The sequence below is a fragment of the Elgaria multicarinata genome, chromosome 9 (assembly GCF_023053635.1).
Source record: "Elgaria multicarinata webbii isolate HBS135686 ecotype San Diego chromosome 9, rElgMul1.1.pri, whole genome shotgun sequence".
Classification (NCBI taxonomy): Eukaryota; Metazoa; Chordata; class Lepidosauria; order Squamata; family Anguidae; genus Elgaria; species Elgaria multicarinata.
This window is the reverse complement of record NC_086179.1, coordinates 26612638-26627284: the sequence shown is the minus strand read 5'-3', so window position 1 is coordinate 26627284 and position 14647 is coordinate 26612638. Positions and strand designations below refer to the sequence as shown.

The window sequence follows — 14647 nt, the reverse complement described above, 5'->3', positions numbered from 1 at the left end:
CGCTGCTTCTCCTGCACACAGCAGGAGATAGCAGCAAGTTCCATCTCAAAAATAATTCGGATTTACTGGGATCTTCTTTTGTCGCGCGAAGAAGGCTAGAAGGGGCAGAAGGTGTGCGGGATGTAGACGACATTATGAATAGGACCCATGCAAATCTGTGAGTGCCCAGTAATAAAACGCTCCTCCGATGATGCCCTTAGCCTTATAGATAGGGAAACTGTTCTGCGAATGACTGGCTGTCACAATAAATTAAACTGACACTGAATTAGGCCAGTGTAAGCTATGGTTTAGGGTTGCGTGTTTATGTTTCCTGTTTATCATCGAGCAGTGGTGAGAGCCCAACTCACTTCTTGGGGCAGCCTAAGAATCTAACGTTTTCTTTTCCTTCATTTTTAGGGTGGACATGCTTCATACAAGTCCATTTTTCCAGCTGGACCCAAACATATCAGGAGTGTACTCTGGAAACCCCTACCCTTTTGGAATTGATCCGGTAATCAAAAAAATATCTCTCTATCGTTCACCTGCAGTGGCTCATAAGGAAGGAATCAGGGACAATTTGTTGGGGCAACCTAGCTTTTTCCAGAACAGCGTCAGCAAATTAGCACAGTTACTCAGATGATAGCAGTTTTAGGGCTAGGTCTGGGGTGTCTGGCATTTTCTTCTGTGTCTTGTAAGGCACAATCCTATGGATGTTTAGACAGGAAAAGGTCCTACAACTCCCAGCATTGCACAGCCACTGTGGCTGGCTGGGGAGTGCTGGGAGTTGTAGGGCTTTTTCCTGTCTAATCATGCATAGGATTGCACCCTCAATAGCTGAAACTATAGGCAGAAATTCAGTAGGCTAACGGCTCTTCTGTCACTGCATCACCATGCGAGGGTTGGGGGAAGCTTTGCTTGCTGTATTTCTGCTAGCCATGCAGGCATAGCACTATGGCTACATGAATTGTTAGGGTTTAAGCTGGTGAGCTGGCAACTGCTCTGGGGGACAAAGGGTGTCATCAGACTGGCCACTCATGGATTTTCGCGGGTCCTTTTCGTGACACTGTCCACCTTCTGCTCGTTTTTCCATCACAAAAAAAGACCCGGAAAATTTGACTTTTTTTTTTGCTGTAACAGAATTTATGAAATATGTATTTGTGTATTTATGAAATATGCAAGCATAGTTACTGGGGGGAAACTTAATTACAACCTCAAAACTGTCCAAATTAGCTGAGGTTGTATCCATTCATTATGTTATTAATGAACTTTATGAAACAATGCATAAAAAATGGAAAATTTTCTACAGAAAATTGTAACAGCGAATTCCCTCCCCGCCCCAGAACATTTTCCATCCCACATCAATGTTGCCTTCTACCAAAAACTCATTATCAGTGCCTTGTTAGGGCTGTTTGATAGACATGAAAGGAAACGTCCAACTTAAATCACTGAATGATTGTGACTATGGCAGAACGTCACCAGATGGCGGCATTGGTTGCAAACGTTTTTCTAAGCTAATGCTAATGAGCTTCATCGGAGGAGCATTTTATTGCACGCTCGTTACTGGGCACTCACAGATTTCTCCGAGGTCCCTCACATGGCGTTGTCTGCCTCTCGCACGCCTTCTGCCCCTTCTGGCCTTCCTTGCGCTGCAAGAAAAAACAGAAAAAGTCCGGTTGCTGCTCTCTCCTGCTGTGAGTGGGAGAAGCAGCGTGACTGAATGGGCCTCGTGCTCCTTGTTTACTTCCTGTTTTCAAGCAGGAAGTAACTGAGCGACAACGGAGAAGCCACAGTAGCCAGCGTTTCTTCCTAGGTGTGATGGAGCTCAGTATCCATCTTAATACAATGGTTCACTTGGGATGGCCCAGCTCAGAGCTATGATCCAGCAACCTCATCATGACTTAATGAATGAATGAAATTTCCATGCTGCCTTTCAGCCAAGAAGCCTTGGCAGAAGACTTACCAGGTATAAATAGTACAATTAAAAACAATTTCAAAGTTTGCATAAGGACACTGTCATCCTTTTGGTGCCAGATTAAGACAGTACTCTGTTCCCAGCATATCATATGGTTTTAACCAGTCTCGGGATTTTTAGTAGCTGGCAGTAAGAGCCGTTAGCTATAAAATGCTGGTATTTTGGGCATTTGGGGTTCACCCACCACTGGAATACAGTCCAGGAGAGCTTCTGTGAAATTGAATTCAGCTCTCAGGCTGAAACAGGTTTATCCTCTCTGCCCTATAGAATTGTATCATTGCAAGGGAATCAAGACTTGCAGCGCAGCACTACTCAAAGGCAGGGCATTCGCTCACCAGCTTCCTGCAGATCACCCTGCTACCCCCATCTAGGGCATGTCTACACAAAGGGTTTGCCCCAGGGTGGATTCGCAGTAGCGGCAAGTTATCTACACGATGCAGCCCCCATTGCGAAGCATCCGGGGGCAAACCCTGGAAACTCCACTCCAAAACAGTAGGGCAGTTACCCTGACTTTTTTGGCAACGGAGGCTTGTTGTAGCCTATGGTGCCCCCTGATTGGTTGCCCTGGGCTGGACAGGGCAGGGGGCGGACCTCCATGAGCTCAGGAGAGCTCTGTGCCCCACGTTAAATAATAATAATTTAAAAAACGGGGAGGGGAAGGATAGGAACGGGGCCCACACCTCTGTAAAAATAAAAAAGGTGGGAGGAGAGGAATGGGGCCAGTTCCTCCCCCTGCTTTTTAATTTTTTAAAAAATTGACCAGATACAAATGAGGGCAGTGCTCCTGCAGCTTTGCCTGTTGTGATGAAGAGGGAATTTCACCAGGGGCTGCAGGCATGTAAATCACACCTGCTGAAATTCCCTTTTCTGTGCAACTGTTAAAAGATACAGGAGCCCCCTGTCCTCCTTTCCGTAGGGTCACTATTTCTGTAGTCCCACAGAAGATGGATAAGGTGGATGACAAATTGTGTGGGATAAGGCCTCCTTCTGCAGCCATTGATCACACAACCTTAAAGGCCCTCTCTTCTCATTGATCTTTCTTTCGTTCATTCTTTCGTTCTTTCTTGTTCGCTCACCAACTTCTCCTAGGTCTGGAACATTGCAAACAACAAGCTGACATTCTTGAACTCCTACAAAATGAAGATGTCCGTCATCATGGGGATCACTCACATGGTCTTTGGGGTGGTGCTCAGTCTCTTCAACCATGTGTAAGTTTGAGTAGCTTGCAGTTGCAAACGTTGCTTGTCATGATATACTACTGCGAATCATTTGTGAGCCCACTGGGAGTTCTGAATCGAACACCTGTTTCCCATCCTTACGTTGGAGAGCTCACAGTTTTTGTCTTCCATGTGCTAGAGTTGCCTCTTGTGTGGTGTTGTGGCTAAAGTGTTGGACTGGGAGTCAGGAGATCTGGGTTCTAGTCCCCACTCGGCCATGGAAACCCACTGGATGACTTTGGGGCCAGTCACAGACTCTCAGCCCAGCCTACCCCACAAGGTTGTTGTTGTTAGGATAACATGGAGAGGAGGAGGATTATGCCGACTTGGGTCCCTTGGAGGAAAAAAGCCGGGATATAAATGTAATAAATAAATAAATAATAAAATTTGGAGGACCGCATATCGTTCCCTACCACCGCTTTCGCAGGGTCCCCAGGCCCTCCTCACTGAGGCTTTTCCTTCTCTTGGCTCATGTCTTCCCAGTTATTTCAAGAAAACTGTCAACATCATCCTGCAGTTCATTCCAGAGATGATCTTCATCCTCTCCCTCTTTGGTTACCTCGTTTTCATGATTATTTTCAAATGGTGCAAGTACGGCGCCGAGGATGCCCAAATCGCCCCGAGCATCCTCATCCACTTCATCAACATGTTTCTGTTCAGTTACAATGACGCGTCAAATCCTCCCCTCTACGAGCATCAGGTAGGGACTCTTTGTCTTCATCCATTCGTTTATTTTATCGCCATGATTTATCTGCCACGTTTTCATAATACATCCTACCAAAGCAGCTTATGACGAACTTTAATAAAACCATAGCAAACAATATATCTCAGTATCATTCCCCCGGGGCAGTTGCTAGATCGCCCAAGATGAACAGAATGTCGTCACAAAGAACGTCGACCGGGACGGCCTTCTCTGTAGTGGCACCCAGCCTCTGGGAAAAAGAACCCTCGGGAGGCAGAAAATGTAACTTCCTTCAAACGCCTCCTAAAAACATACCTTTTTAGACAAGCTTTCCCTGGACTATAACATATTCTGGTTTTATTATGACATCTTTAAAGTTTTAAAGTTTTAAATCTTGACTTTTTTATATTAGGGTTTTAATTGTAAACTGCCCAGAGAGCCTAGGCTATAGGGCAGTATAAAAATGTAATAAATAAATAAATAAATAAATTGTAGCACTGGGGGAAGGGAAACAGGAACAAGAGCAAGTATGTGGGGTTAGCTTCATCTACCTCCCTCTTTCTCCTGAAATCCTTCCCACGGGATAGTTGATGGTCAATGCCCCTGAGGACCCAGCTGGGGCAGGCCCTGTGCTCTTCTTTGCCTGCCTTTCCCCCGCTCCTCTGCACCTAAGGATCTGGTTTACCTACTTGAGGAAATGCACTTCAGTCAAACACAGGAAATGTTTTCACCAAGTGACTTTTCCTTTCATGTTTTTATTTATTTTTATGGTGACTTGTTTTTACCCACGTCTTCCCACGTGATGACTGTGATGCAACCACAGAAAATAGGCTGTATGAAGATGGGGTTGTTTTTTTGTTTTTTTCAGCGCTTGCTTTTCATGGATAGAAACATGTAAAAACACTTCCTGGAGAAATTAAAGGGAAAGGTTGCCTTGTAGAATAACAGTTGTGCAGTAGGGTTTACTTAACCAAGGTCAAGGTGACACTATCAATTTATTTACAGGGAAAGGTAACCACAAGATGACATTTGTCTCTAAAGTAAATGGATGGTATCACCTTGCCTTTGGCTAAGTTAACCCTAATATGTCCTGAGTTATATGATTCTACTATAATAAATGTCATAATATAGCGTGACCTTATGAAAAGGAGGACAGGGCTCCTGTATCTTTAACAGTTGTATTGAAAAGGGAATTTCACCAGGTGTCATTTGTATCTATGAAGATCCTGGTGAAATTTCCTCTTCATCACCACAGTTAAAACTTCAGGAGCTCTGCCCTCTTTTAAATCTGGTCACTCTAGCACTATATAAAAGCACAACCGGGGTAAAACCGAGCAGCAATGCAGAGATCTATACAGATTTATCTGCAGATTTAAAACAGCAAAGTTAAAAGGCTAAGATTGTAAATTGTTAAAATAATGGGAAGATAAAAAAGTCTTCACCTGGCGTCAAAAAGAGGTGCCGGGCGAACCTCTCTAGGGATCTCATTCCGCAGCCGGGGTGCCACTGCAGAAAAGGCCCTCCTCCTCCTCCTCCTTCTTTTGCTTCCCTAGTACTCGCCCGTTGTTTCTGTTCATTTCTCCCTTGCTACAGCTAATCTGGTTGTTCTGGGGCTGCCAGTGAGTGAAGACCAGGGAGTTAGCTAGTGTAGAAGGAAGTCTCGGAAATCTCGGAGGCTTCTGCATATCCAGTGCCCTTGCTGGGTTTGCTGGCAGCAGGGCAAGAGGAGCAACGGAGGCTATTTTCACCTCTCCGTCCTCCTTTTAAATGTTTTCCCTCTAGATGGGTCTTTGAATCTGACTTCACCTGACTTCAGGTGATACAGATAAAGTTGTTTGGTTTATTCAGGAGGCTTTGGCCTAATCTACACCAAGCAAAATATTGCACTTTGAAAGCAGTATGAAAGCAGTATATAAAAGGCAGGAGCCAGACAAAGCAGGATTTAGCACTTTGAAAGCGGTACATGGTATGTGTCAATGGGTCCCAGCAGTTGTCAACGCACTTCAATACCACTATAAAGCAGCAGTGTGGCTCCTGCCTTTTATATACCGCTTTCATACCATTTTCATAGTGCAATATCCTGCTTGGTGTAGATTAGACCTTTATCTCAGAATGGTGAGAGAGCCAAATAAACAGCCATTTCTCTATGGATGTATATGTCCTATTGTATCACAAAAGCAGGTTGTGTTGAAATGACATACATGAGCTTGCAGAAACCAGATTAGCAAGTTATTAGCAAATCCACTTGCTTTATTATCACATGCCCTTGAGCAAGAAGAATGCGTCTCATGTTCGCCAAATAAACCTTCAATGAAAATACAGTTGAAAAGTTGGGAAACCTCTTTCTTAACAGTCCTAATTAATCATGTTGGAAGGCATTGTCTAATTCCTCTCATTTCTTAGGATATATATCCATTTCTCAATATAGTAATTTCACCAATCTAGAGCCAAGACAGTTGGAAGGCATGGTGCCATGTCTTTTAAGAATCTGTATTTCCAATAAAACAAGTTTTTGTTATAAGAGATCATACACAGAAACTTCCACCATCCTGGGTAAGACCAGCAAATAAAGCTAGAAACATCTGGCTTTGGTCAGCCTTTGCTACCAAATATAATGTGAATATATGGCAATGGAGATACAAATAGGGTGACCATATGGAAAGGAGGACAGGGCTCCTGTATCTTTGACTTTTGTATAGAAAAGGGAATTTCAGCAGGTGCAATTTGTATGCATGCAGCACCTGGTGGAATTTCCTCTTCATCACAACAGTTAAACCTGCAGGAGCCCTGCCCTCTTTTGTATCTGGTCCTTCTAGGCAGGGCTCCTGTTTAACTGTTGTGATGAAGAGGGAATTTCAGCAGGTGCTGCATGCATACAAATGATACCTGCTGAAATTCCCTTTTCTCTACAACTGTTGAAGATATAGACACCCTGTTCTCCTTTTTGTATGGTCAGCCTAGATACAAACCCAGAAACATACTCCTTATATGCTTTATAGTAGGGGTGGGCAGAAGGTAGATTTCCAGATGTTTTGGACTTCAATTACCAGCATACCTGACCATTGGCCAAACTGGATGCCTTTATAAGAGTTCCCAGAACTGTTGGATGAGCTGTGAGCATGCAAAGTGATAATTCAGTGTATGACGACTGATTTAAAGCAGTCACCCGGACTGAATGATAATAACTTAGATTAGGAGGTGGACCTGGTGCTGCATAGGGAATATAATTTAGGCTACTGGGAAGTAGGAACATTTTTCTTTAAGCAAATTTCAAAAACATATATTTGTATATATTCCTTCTAGCAAGAAGTGCAAACCTTCCTGGTCATTTTTGCCTTGATTTCTATTCCTTGGATGCTCCTGATTAAGCCCTTCATCCTTCGAGCCGATCACCAGAAAGCTCAGCGTATGGTAAGAACGAAGGTGCCGTTTGGGCCTCTGCGTGGGTAAAAGGTTGCATTGGGTCCAGCCTAGCTGAATCGAAGATTAGGATAGTGTGACCGTGTGGAAAGGAGGGCAGGGCTCCAGCATCTTGAACAGTTGCGTAGAAAAGGGAATTTCAGCAGGTGTCCTTTGTATGCATGCAGCACCTGGCAAAATCCCCTCTTCATTGCGCAACAGTTAAAGGTGCAGGAGCCCTGCCCTCTTTTGGATCTGGTCCCCTTCCAACTCTACTATTCTATGATTCTTAGAGGGCTTCTGTGGCTTTAACTCTTGTGATGAAGAGGGAGTTTCATCAGGCGCTGCATGCATACAATTGACACCTGCTGAAATGCCCTTTTCTATGCAACTGTTAAAGATGCAGGAGCCCTGGGTCCTTTCCATATGGTCACCCTATGTATATAGGAGCAACATTTTGCAAGCTCTCACAATTGGGTTATCTCTATATTCCTGCTGAAAATGTACCAGTCCCCTTCAGTTGACAAATTTAAGCAGTTTGTCATGTTGTCTGAATCAGCACCATTTGCCAAACTATGGCTTGCAAATAGCTGCCAAATCAGGCTCTGAAAGCTGGCTTACAAACCACAAGTTTTGGCAAACTATGGTTTGGTGTTGCATCTGAACCAACAAGCCACAATTTATGACGTTACCATATCTTCAAAGACTGCCGTTTGGAATAATATCTGGGGATTGTGAAGAACTCTTTTCTGAAGGTCTGTTTCCGAAAATACTAAACACACAAGGAGAGAGAGAGAGAGAGCTCTAACAAAATGTCTTCCTTGTTCCAACACTTGACACAGCTTGAAACAGACAAGTGTGATAGAGATTACTGAGTCAGTTGGACAATACCCACCTCTATCCATACATCATTATGAGTTTTTGCTTACAAAACAGCTTGAGAAAGAAATCCAAGATCTGTGCAATGAGAATATTTCTGATTCAGTGTCCTAAGTTACCTTTGTTTTCATGGGCTATTTCTGTTCTTATGTAATTTGCAGGTGCAGATTTTCATGTGTGAATGTTCATACACATAAACACGAACTCCCTGCAGGTGGAAAAAAAGCATAGAATAGTAGAATTGGAAAGGGCCTATATGGTCAATGAGTCTAACCCCCTGCTCAATGCAGGAATCCACCTTAATGTATACCTGACAGGTGTCTGTCCATCTGTCTCTTGAATGCCTCTAGTGTGGGAGACCCCACAACTTCCCTTGGTTATTGGTTCCAGTGTCAGACTGCTCTAACAGTCAGGAAGTTTTTCCTGATGTCCAGCCAGGATCTGGCTTCCTGTAACTTGAGCCCATTGTTCCGTGTCCTGCACTCTGGGATGACTGAGAAGAGATCCTGGCCTTTTTCTGTGTGACAACCCTTCAAGTACTGAACCTTCTCTATGACTTACTCTATGCGGAAAAGGTAGCCCCATGCTCCCCTCGCAATGGGGAGACTGTTCAGTCATGAAACCCACGTCTGCATCCAGAAGTCAAGAACTTGTTATACCTCTTGGTTCTGCTCTTCCTATGCTGACATGCAATAATCATTTTTCTGTCTTGCTTCTCTTAAGCTGTTTTCAGCTGGACTGTCGGAGAGTCCTGCTGGTGATATTGAGGTAGAGATCATGGAGTCTAACCACTCTAAGAAGGGGAAGCTAGAAGACCACAGTGGTGGTGGTCATGGAGGACATGATGACCATGAGGAAGAGGTAGGATCGACGAATCCTGAAGAAAGCTACAGTGGAATAGCTCATTGCTCCCCCCCACCCACTCTTGCACATGTGTGCATGTATGGTAATGGTCAATACTGCTTGAATTCTACCAGCTTGGATGGTATATATATTCTTGGATTCCCCTCCCCTTGACTCAATAACCTGAGAGTCTGCACATCTGGTTTATACAAAACCCAGTGCTCGTATTATAGGGGGGAAAGTAGAGGGATCCTTAATGAAATCCACAAGCCTCCACTCCTTCCAGTTCTAACCAAATCACTCCCTCCCCATTAACCTTCTGAACACAGTAGGTAAGAGGGCTTCTAAAAAAAAAGCAAGTCCCATCTTGAGTCCTGACATCTTACCATGTGAAACTGGAGTGAAAAAGGTATTTTGTGGTTGTGGGAATTGACCCAGAATCAACCTTAGACCCAAGGCCTTAGCTAGACTTACCTGGTCTAGTGGGACGGAGGGGTGAAGATCTCGCAATATTTTTATTGCGAGATCTCCCCCTCTGTTCACACGCGGCACGCAACAACCTCAGAGGAAGAGGCGTCGCACCTGCCATTTTGGCTTTTTTTTATTAAAGGAGAAGATGTGCACGAGTGCTCATGCGCAAAAGGTAAGCTTTTTTTTTTTAAAAAAAAATCCCCTGCTCACCCCATCCCCCCGATGGGCGCAGTGCTCCTGAGGAGCTCTGCACCCCGTGCGCGGATCTTGGCTCCTTGCGAGGAACCACGAGGAACCGGGACAAACCGCAACGCCTGGCCACACATTCCGCGGTCTTGGGCTCAGCCCGGGACTGCAGAAAAACCGGGCTCAAAGGGTAGGGCGAGATCCCAGGGCAAGGGAGGGATCATCCCTCCCTGATCCCGGGATCCCCTGTGCATCATGTGAATGCACAGGGACAATCCCGGGGATCGCCCCGGGATTTCACCCCGTCTAGCTATGGCCCAAGTGTTTAGATTCCACTGGGCAGTGGACTGAATGGCTCGTCATATTGAAGTCAGTATGAATTAAGAATGTATGCAGTACTGGTGATGAGTGGCTGTGGGGATTCTGCTATTTGCGAAAAATTAAGTCCAACACCTTGGCCATGTCTACATCTTGTGTTATATCCATACAATCCCATCATGGTGACTCTGTATTCCTCTTGTGCATTTATACCTTGTAGTGCACACGTCTGTTGATGTATTCTGTATAATACGGAATAAAAAGCAGGCAATAACTCTACGGTGCTCCAACAGTTAGCAGTGCGCTTCAGTACTGATAAAAAGCATTAGTGTAGATCTTGCCCCTTTGGGGCTAACGGAACCAATTGTACATAATATATTTGGGGTGGGATCCAGACTTAGTCGTGCCTACCCATTAAAATCAGTGGGACTTAAGTTAATCATGGGGGCTGTCTTCACGGCGCCGGGTTGGTACCGCCTCCCTCTCAAACCCTGCGCTTTCCCTCTCCCGGGGCGTCGTTAGGTAATCCCAACACCGAGGAGGGAGCGTAGGATTTCTGAGCGGCCATCTGGGTACCGGACCCACCCTCTTCCTGGTAAAAGGTGACCAATTGCTGCTCGCCTTCCACCAGGCACCGCCCCCAGGTTGACCCCGCATTGGCCCAGGAGCGACATCAGATGGCAGAAGCACCATGTTGACATCGTTCCATTTGGAAAAGTCAAGGCAAATACCCGACTTTCTAAAATCACAGCATCGCGGGGAAGCCCTGCGGTGGCTGCGAAGCTGTGCATGCGTCGTCTAACCAACGGAGCGCAGATCCACAGCCACCGCGGGGCTTTCCCTGTGTATAGTCAGCCCCAAGATTAAATTAGGTTCTGTTTTTCTTTAAAATCCATTTCAGTTCAACTTCGGAGACATCTTTGTCCACCAGTGTATTCACACCATTGAATATTGTCTGGGCTGCATTTCCAACACAGCTTCCTACCTTCGGCTCTGGGCGCTTAGTCTGGCTCATGCACGTGAGTTTTCATTTCTTTGTTGCTCGCTGTGACGTACACGTTTTCCATCCTCTTCTCCATGTTATCCTCATACCAATCCTGTGAGGAAGGTTAGGCTGAAAGTCAGGGACTGGTTCAAAGTCACCCAGTGAGCTTTATCACCGAGTGGGGACTAGAACCTGTATCTCTCCAATCCCAGTGCAATACTCTAACCACTATACCACAGTGGCTCTCAATATTACGTCTTGTACTGATACTGTAGTATTAATCTCTATAGAATATTTGAATTAGTAGCAGGTAGTTAAATCACTCTGGGCACAAAACAGATCCCGTTAGACTAATTTAAGGTAAGACTCCCATAATGCCACCCAAAAAAGAGAGTCCAAAAATACAGGCAGCTGTGTTGATCCATATCAATAAACCACCTGGAGAAGGCCTATATGGGTTTTATTTCCTATTCAAGACCAAGTCATCCAAAAGTACTTGCCATTAAAATAAAGAACAATATTCTGTTGCTGGGGAAATTTGTCGTGTCCCCCCTTCCACCCCCCAGCTACTGTGAGAATTGCAGCCAAGCTCAGAGGGAACTGGGAAGTCTGAGGGGGGTGTCAGGTGATGTCACTGTTGCTGCAAATACCAAAGCGCCCGCACCATGTCCCTATGGGCTCTGCTACCCCACTCCAGGCTCCATTACACCACTGCTTAGGGCAAAGATGGATCCTCTTATTATGCTGAAAACTCTTTAACTCTTGTCATGGCTTTGTAGTGCTGTGGTTCCTAAACATTTTACCAGGGGTTTCCGAATGCAGAATTTCTCTCCCTGCTGATACTAACCTGGCACCTGTCAGTATACATATAGCTTGCCCACATCGCCCTGTGCCCCTGCTGAAGGGTTCTAACCAACAGTTTTGAGCCTTTCTGCCAGAGGCTTTTATTGTGCGCTTGTAATTCCTCACTCACGGTAGTTTGCAGGTCCCTAACACAACGTCATCATCCTTCAGAGCCTCTCCCATGCTTTGCAACCCTTATTGCGTGTTTTTTTTCTTAAGAGGAAAGTCTTTGTTTTTCTCAGTGGTGTTATAGAGCCTTGTGCATTTGTGCAATTCTGCTATACCACAGCACCACCTAGTGGTTGTGTAATGGAACCTATAGAAAGGCAGAAAAAGGAAAGCCCCGGGAGGGTGGGGAACACTTGTAAAGGAACCAATCTTAACCCCGCAAAGAATCAAGAAGCAGAAGCCGTTGTAAAGGTGCAGGATAAAAGCTTCATGTAGAAAAGCCCTTTGGGTGGGGGTGACTTCATAAGAGATTCTCAGGTCAGAATGGATTGTAATATATTGTTTTTCCTGTCTGTTTCTCACTTGCCATGTTTCTTGGTGCTCTTTATCTCCCATTTCTTCTTCAGAGCTTTCAGAGGTCCTCTGGACCATGGTGATGAAGAATGGGCTCAACTTTTCTGGATGGGCAGGACTCATCGTGGTCTTTGTCATTTTTGCTGTCTTTGCTGGTCTGACTATAGCCATTCTACTTATCATGGAGGGCCTCTCGGCCTTCCTGCATGCACTAAGGCTTCACTGGTAAGGGGAGAAATTCATTCGGTTCTCGTTTTAATATAAATCTACCTAATTTGCCCTTCCCAAACCAATATTCAAACTAAAACACAGTAATCCTTTGGTATATTCGTCCGTCTCCAAATTTTGCGATACATCTCTTGGAACAAGAAATGGATACACAAATGCATGCATATGGGGAAAGTGTGCACAAAAATACAAATATCAGTGAAAATGGTGTACAACAATGTATTAATTACGTTAGGGAAAATTGCTTGCAAAAATCCATCTATTAGGAGAAATGCTCACAAAAATGTAAATGTATTTTAGTGCATTTTTAAAAAAAAACCCCAAAAGGTTCACTAACTGATGTGAGAAAAGGTTGGAACAAAGTTAAGACTGGGAAAAGGTGGCACTGATAGAAACTGATATTGACGGATTCATCCCTCTGAAATGCTGCATAGCCTGGGTAGTTTTCAGTAGTTAAAGGTGTAATCTTATGCACATTTAGAAAGGAAAAAAAAGTCCTACAACTCTCAGCATTCACCAGCCAGCATGCTGGGAGTTGTAGGACTTTTCTTCTGTCTAAACATGCATAGGATTGCACCCTAAAGGGCTGTAAGTAGTGACAGTTTTAAGCAGTGCATGTATAAAATAATACTTTGCACAGGTGTTGTTATGAGTTCTCTGCTTCGCTGAGACGTTCCAGGCGAAGTGCTACTTGGGTTTGACTTCTCTTGGAGGAGATTGGCAGTGTTTTGTTTTATAAAAACATAATATTTATTTTATTTACAATTATTCAAGTAAAGTGGCAGTGGAAGCAAAGATCAGGGGCACTCCTGCCAGGCAACAGATCCGTTCCTTCACATCTGATCCCTGGAGAGTGGCAGTCTCTACCCCAGCCTTGCCCAACCTGGTGCCCTCCAGATGTTTTGGACTTCAACTCCCATCCACTCCAGACAGGAGGCCTACTGGTCAAGAATTCTGGGAGTTTTAGTCCAAAACGTCTGGAGGGCTCTTGATTTTCTCGACCAAGCCACCTTGAGAACCTATAGTTTGTTATTGCATTGTTCAGGGTGGTTAACAGCCCACATTGCATAGTTGACAAGCCGCCCTGCAGAAAACGTCCTGGGTTCAGACAACATGCTACTACACGCTTCAACAACAACCCACACTCTGCCACTGAGTGTGGGTTAGGAAGTTAGCCTTCCCCAACCTGGTGCCCTCCAAATTCCTGCATGCAGATTGCCTCTGCATTCCTGACCATTGGCCATGCTTGCTGGGGCAGATGGGAATTGAAGTCCAAAACAACGAGGGCAGCAAGTTGGGGAAGGCTGCTCTAAGGCACACCCACCCCTTCCCCTTGATTCCAAAGTGTTGATACTGTTGCCTTTTTGATATTTTTTAATGCTGTATGGTGAAAAATGAGGATGTCATTTTAATTTGTTTTTTTTTATCTTACTGTATTTTTCTCTCTCTTTTTCCCTTCAGTAAGTCACTTTGATTATTATTTAATAGAAAGGTGGGATAGAAATAATTCCTCAAGGAATGCAGACCTCTTAACTGCTTTTCCCTCCTTTCCCTCCATTAGGGTAGAGTTCCAGAACAAATTCTACGCTGGGGCAGGTTATGCATTTGCACCGTTCTCCTTTAAGACCATCATAGAAGGAACAGAAGAATGAAACCCATTTCGAGTGCCAAAATGTGCAACTACTGGACATGCCTCTCCTCTCCTCTGTTTCTTTTTTAAAACCTCTCTGAGAGTTAAGAACCACAGGGAATACAGAAAATTATTGCGCCAGAGTTTCATAGACTGCATCTGGATATAAGCAAAGATTGCCTCTCCCTAGCAAGGTGGCAAAATAAACACCAATCAGTCTATTTCCCTAAGAATATGCTTCCGGGATAATTTAGCAAAACGCTTCCCTCTATCATTCATTTTTTAAAAAAATAAATGAATTGGTTCAAAACAAAGTTCTAAACATGAGTTTTCTCTCACTTGAATCATTTGACGGCACTGTGCCCCATGCTACAGTGTCAATATGAAGTGCTAAACAAGTTTCTGGGCTCTTCCATTTGAGACTGCAGATGTGCAGACTCATATGATTGGATGCTCCTTCATATACATAAGCAAACACACACCCTCCATACCG

At 44.5% G+C, this 14647-nt stretch overlaps 1 protein-coding gene across 3 annotated transcripts in view; it reads left to right on the top strand.

The window, feature by feature from the left end:
* The window catches only part of ATP6V0A4 (ATPase H+ transporting V0 subunit a4), a 37929-nt gene extending 23753 nt beyond the window's left edge, over positions 1-14176 (top strand). Inside the window, exons 13-20 of one of the 3 annotated variants that reach the window (XM_063133344.1) lie at positions 397-490; positions 3041-3159; positions 3652-3868; positions 7154-7261; positions 8852-8989; positions 10848-10965; positions 12350-12521; positions 14086-14176. In XM_063133344.1, coding sequence (XP_062989414.1) covers positions 397-490; positions 3041-3159; positions 3652-3868; positions 7154-7261; positions 8852-8989; positions 10848-10965; positions 12350-12521; positions 14086-14176 — 1057 coding nt within the window. Of the gene's footprint in view, positions 1-396; positions 491-3040; positions 3160-3651; positions 3869-7153; positions 7279-8851; positions 8990-10847; positions 10966-12349; positions 12522-14085 lie in introns of all 3 variants that reach the window. The other 2 variants (XM_063133345.1, XM_063133346.1) reach the window with 2 other exon arrangements.
* Positions 14177-14647: the final 471 nt, after the last annotated feature.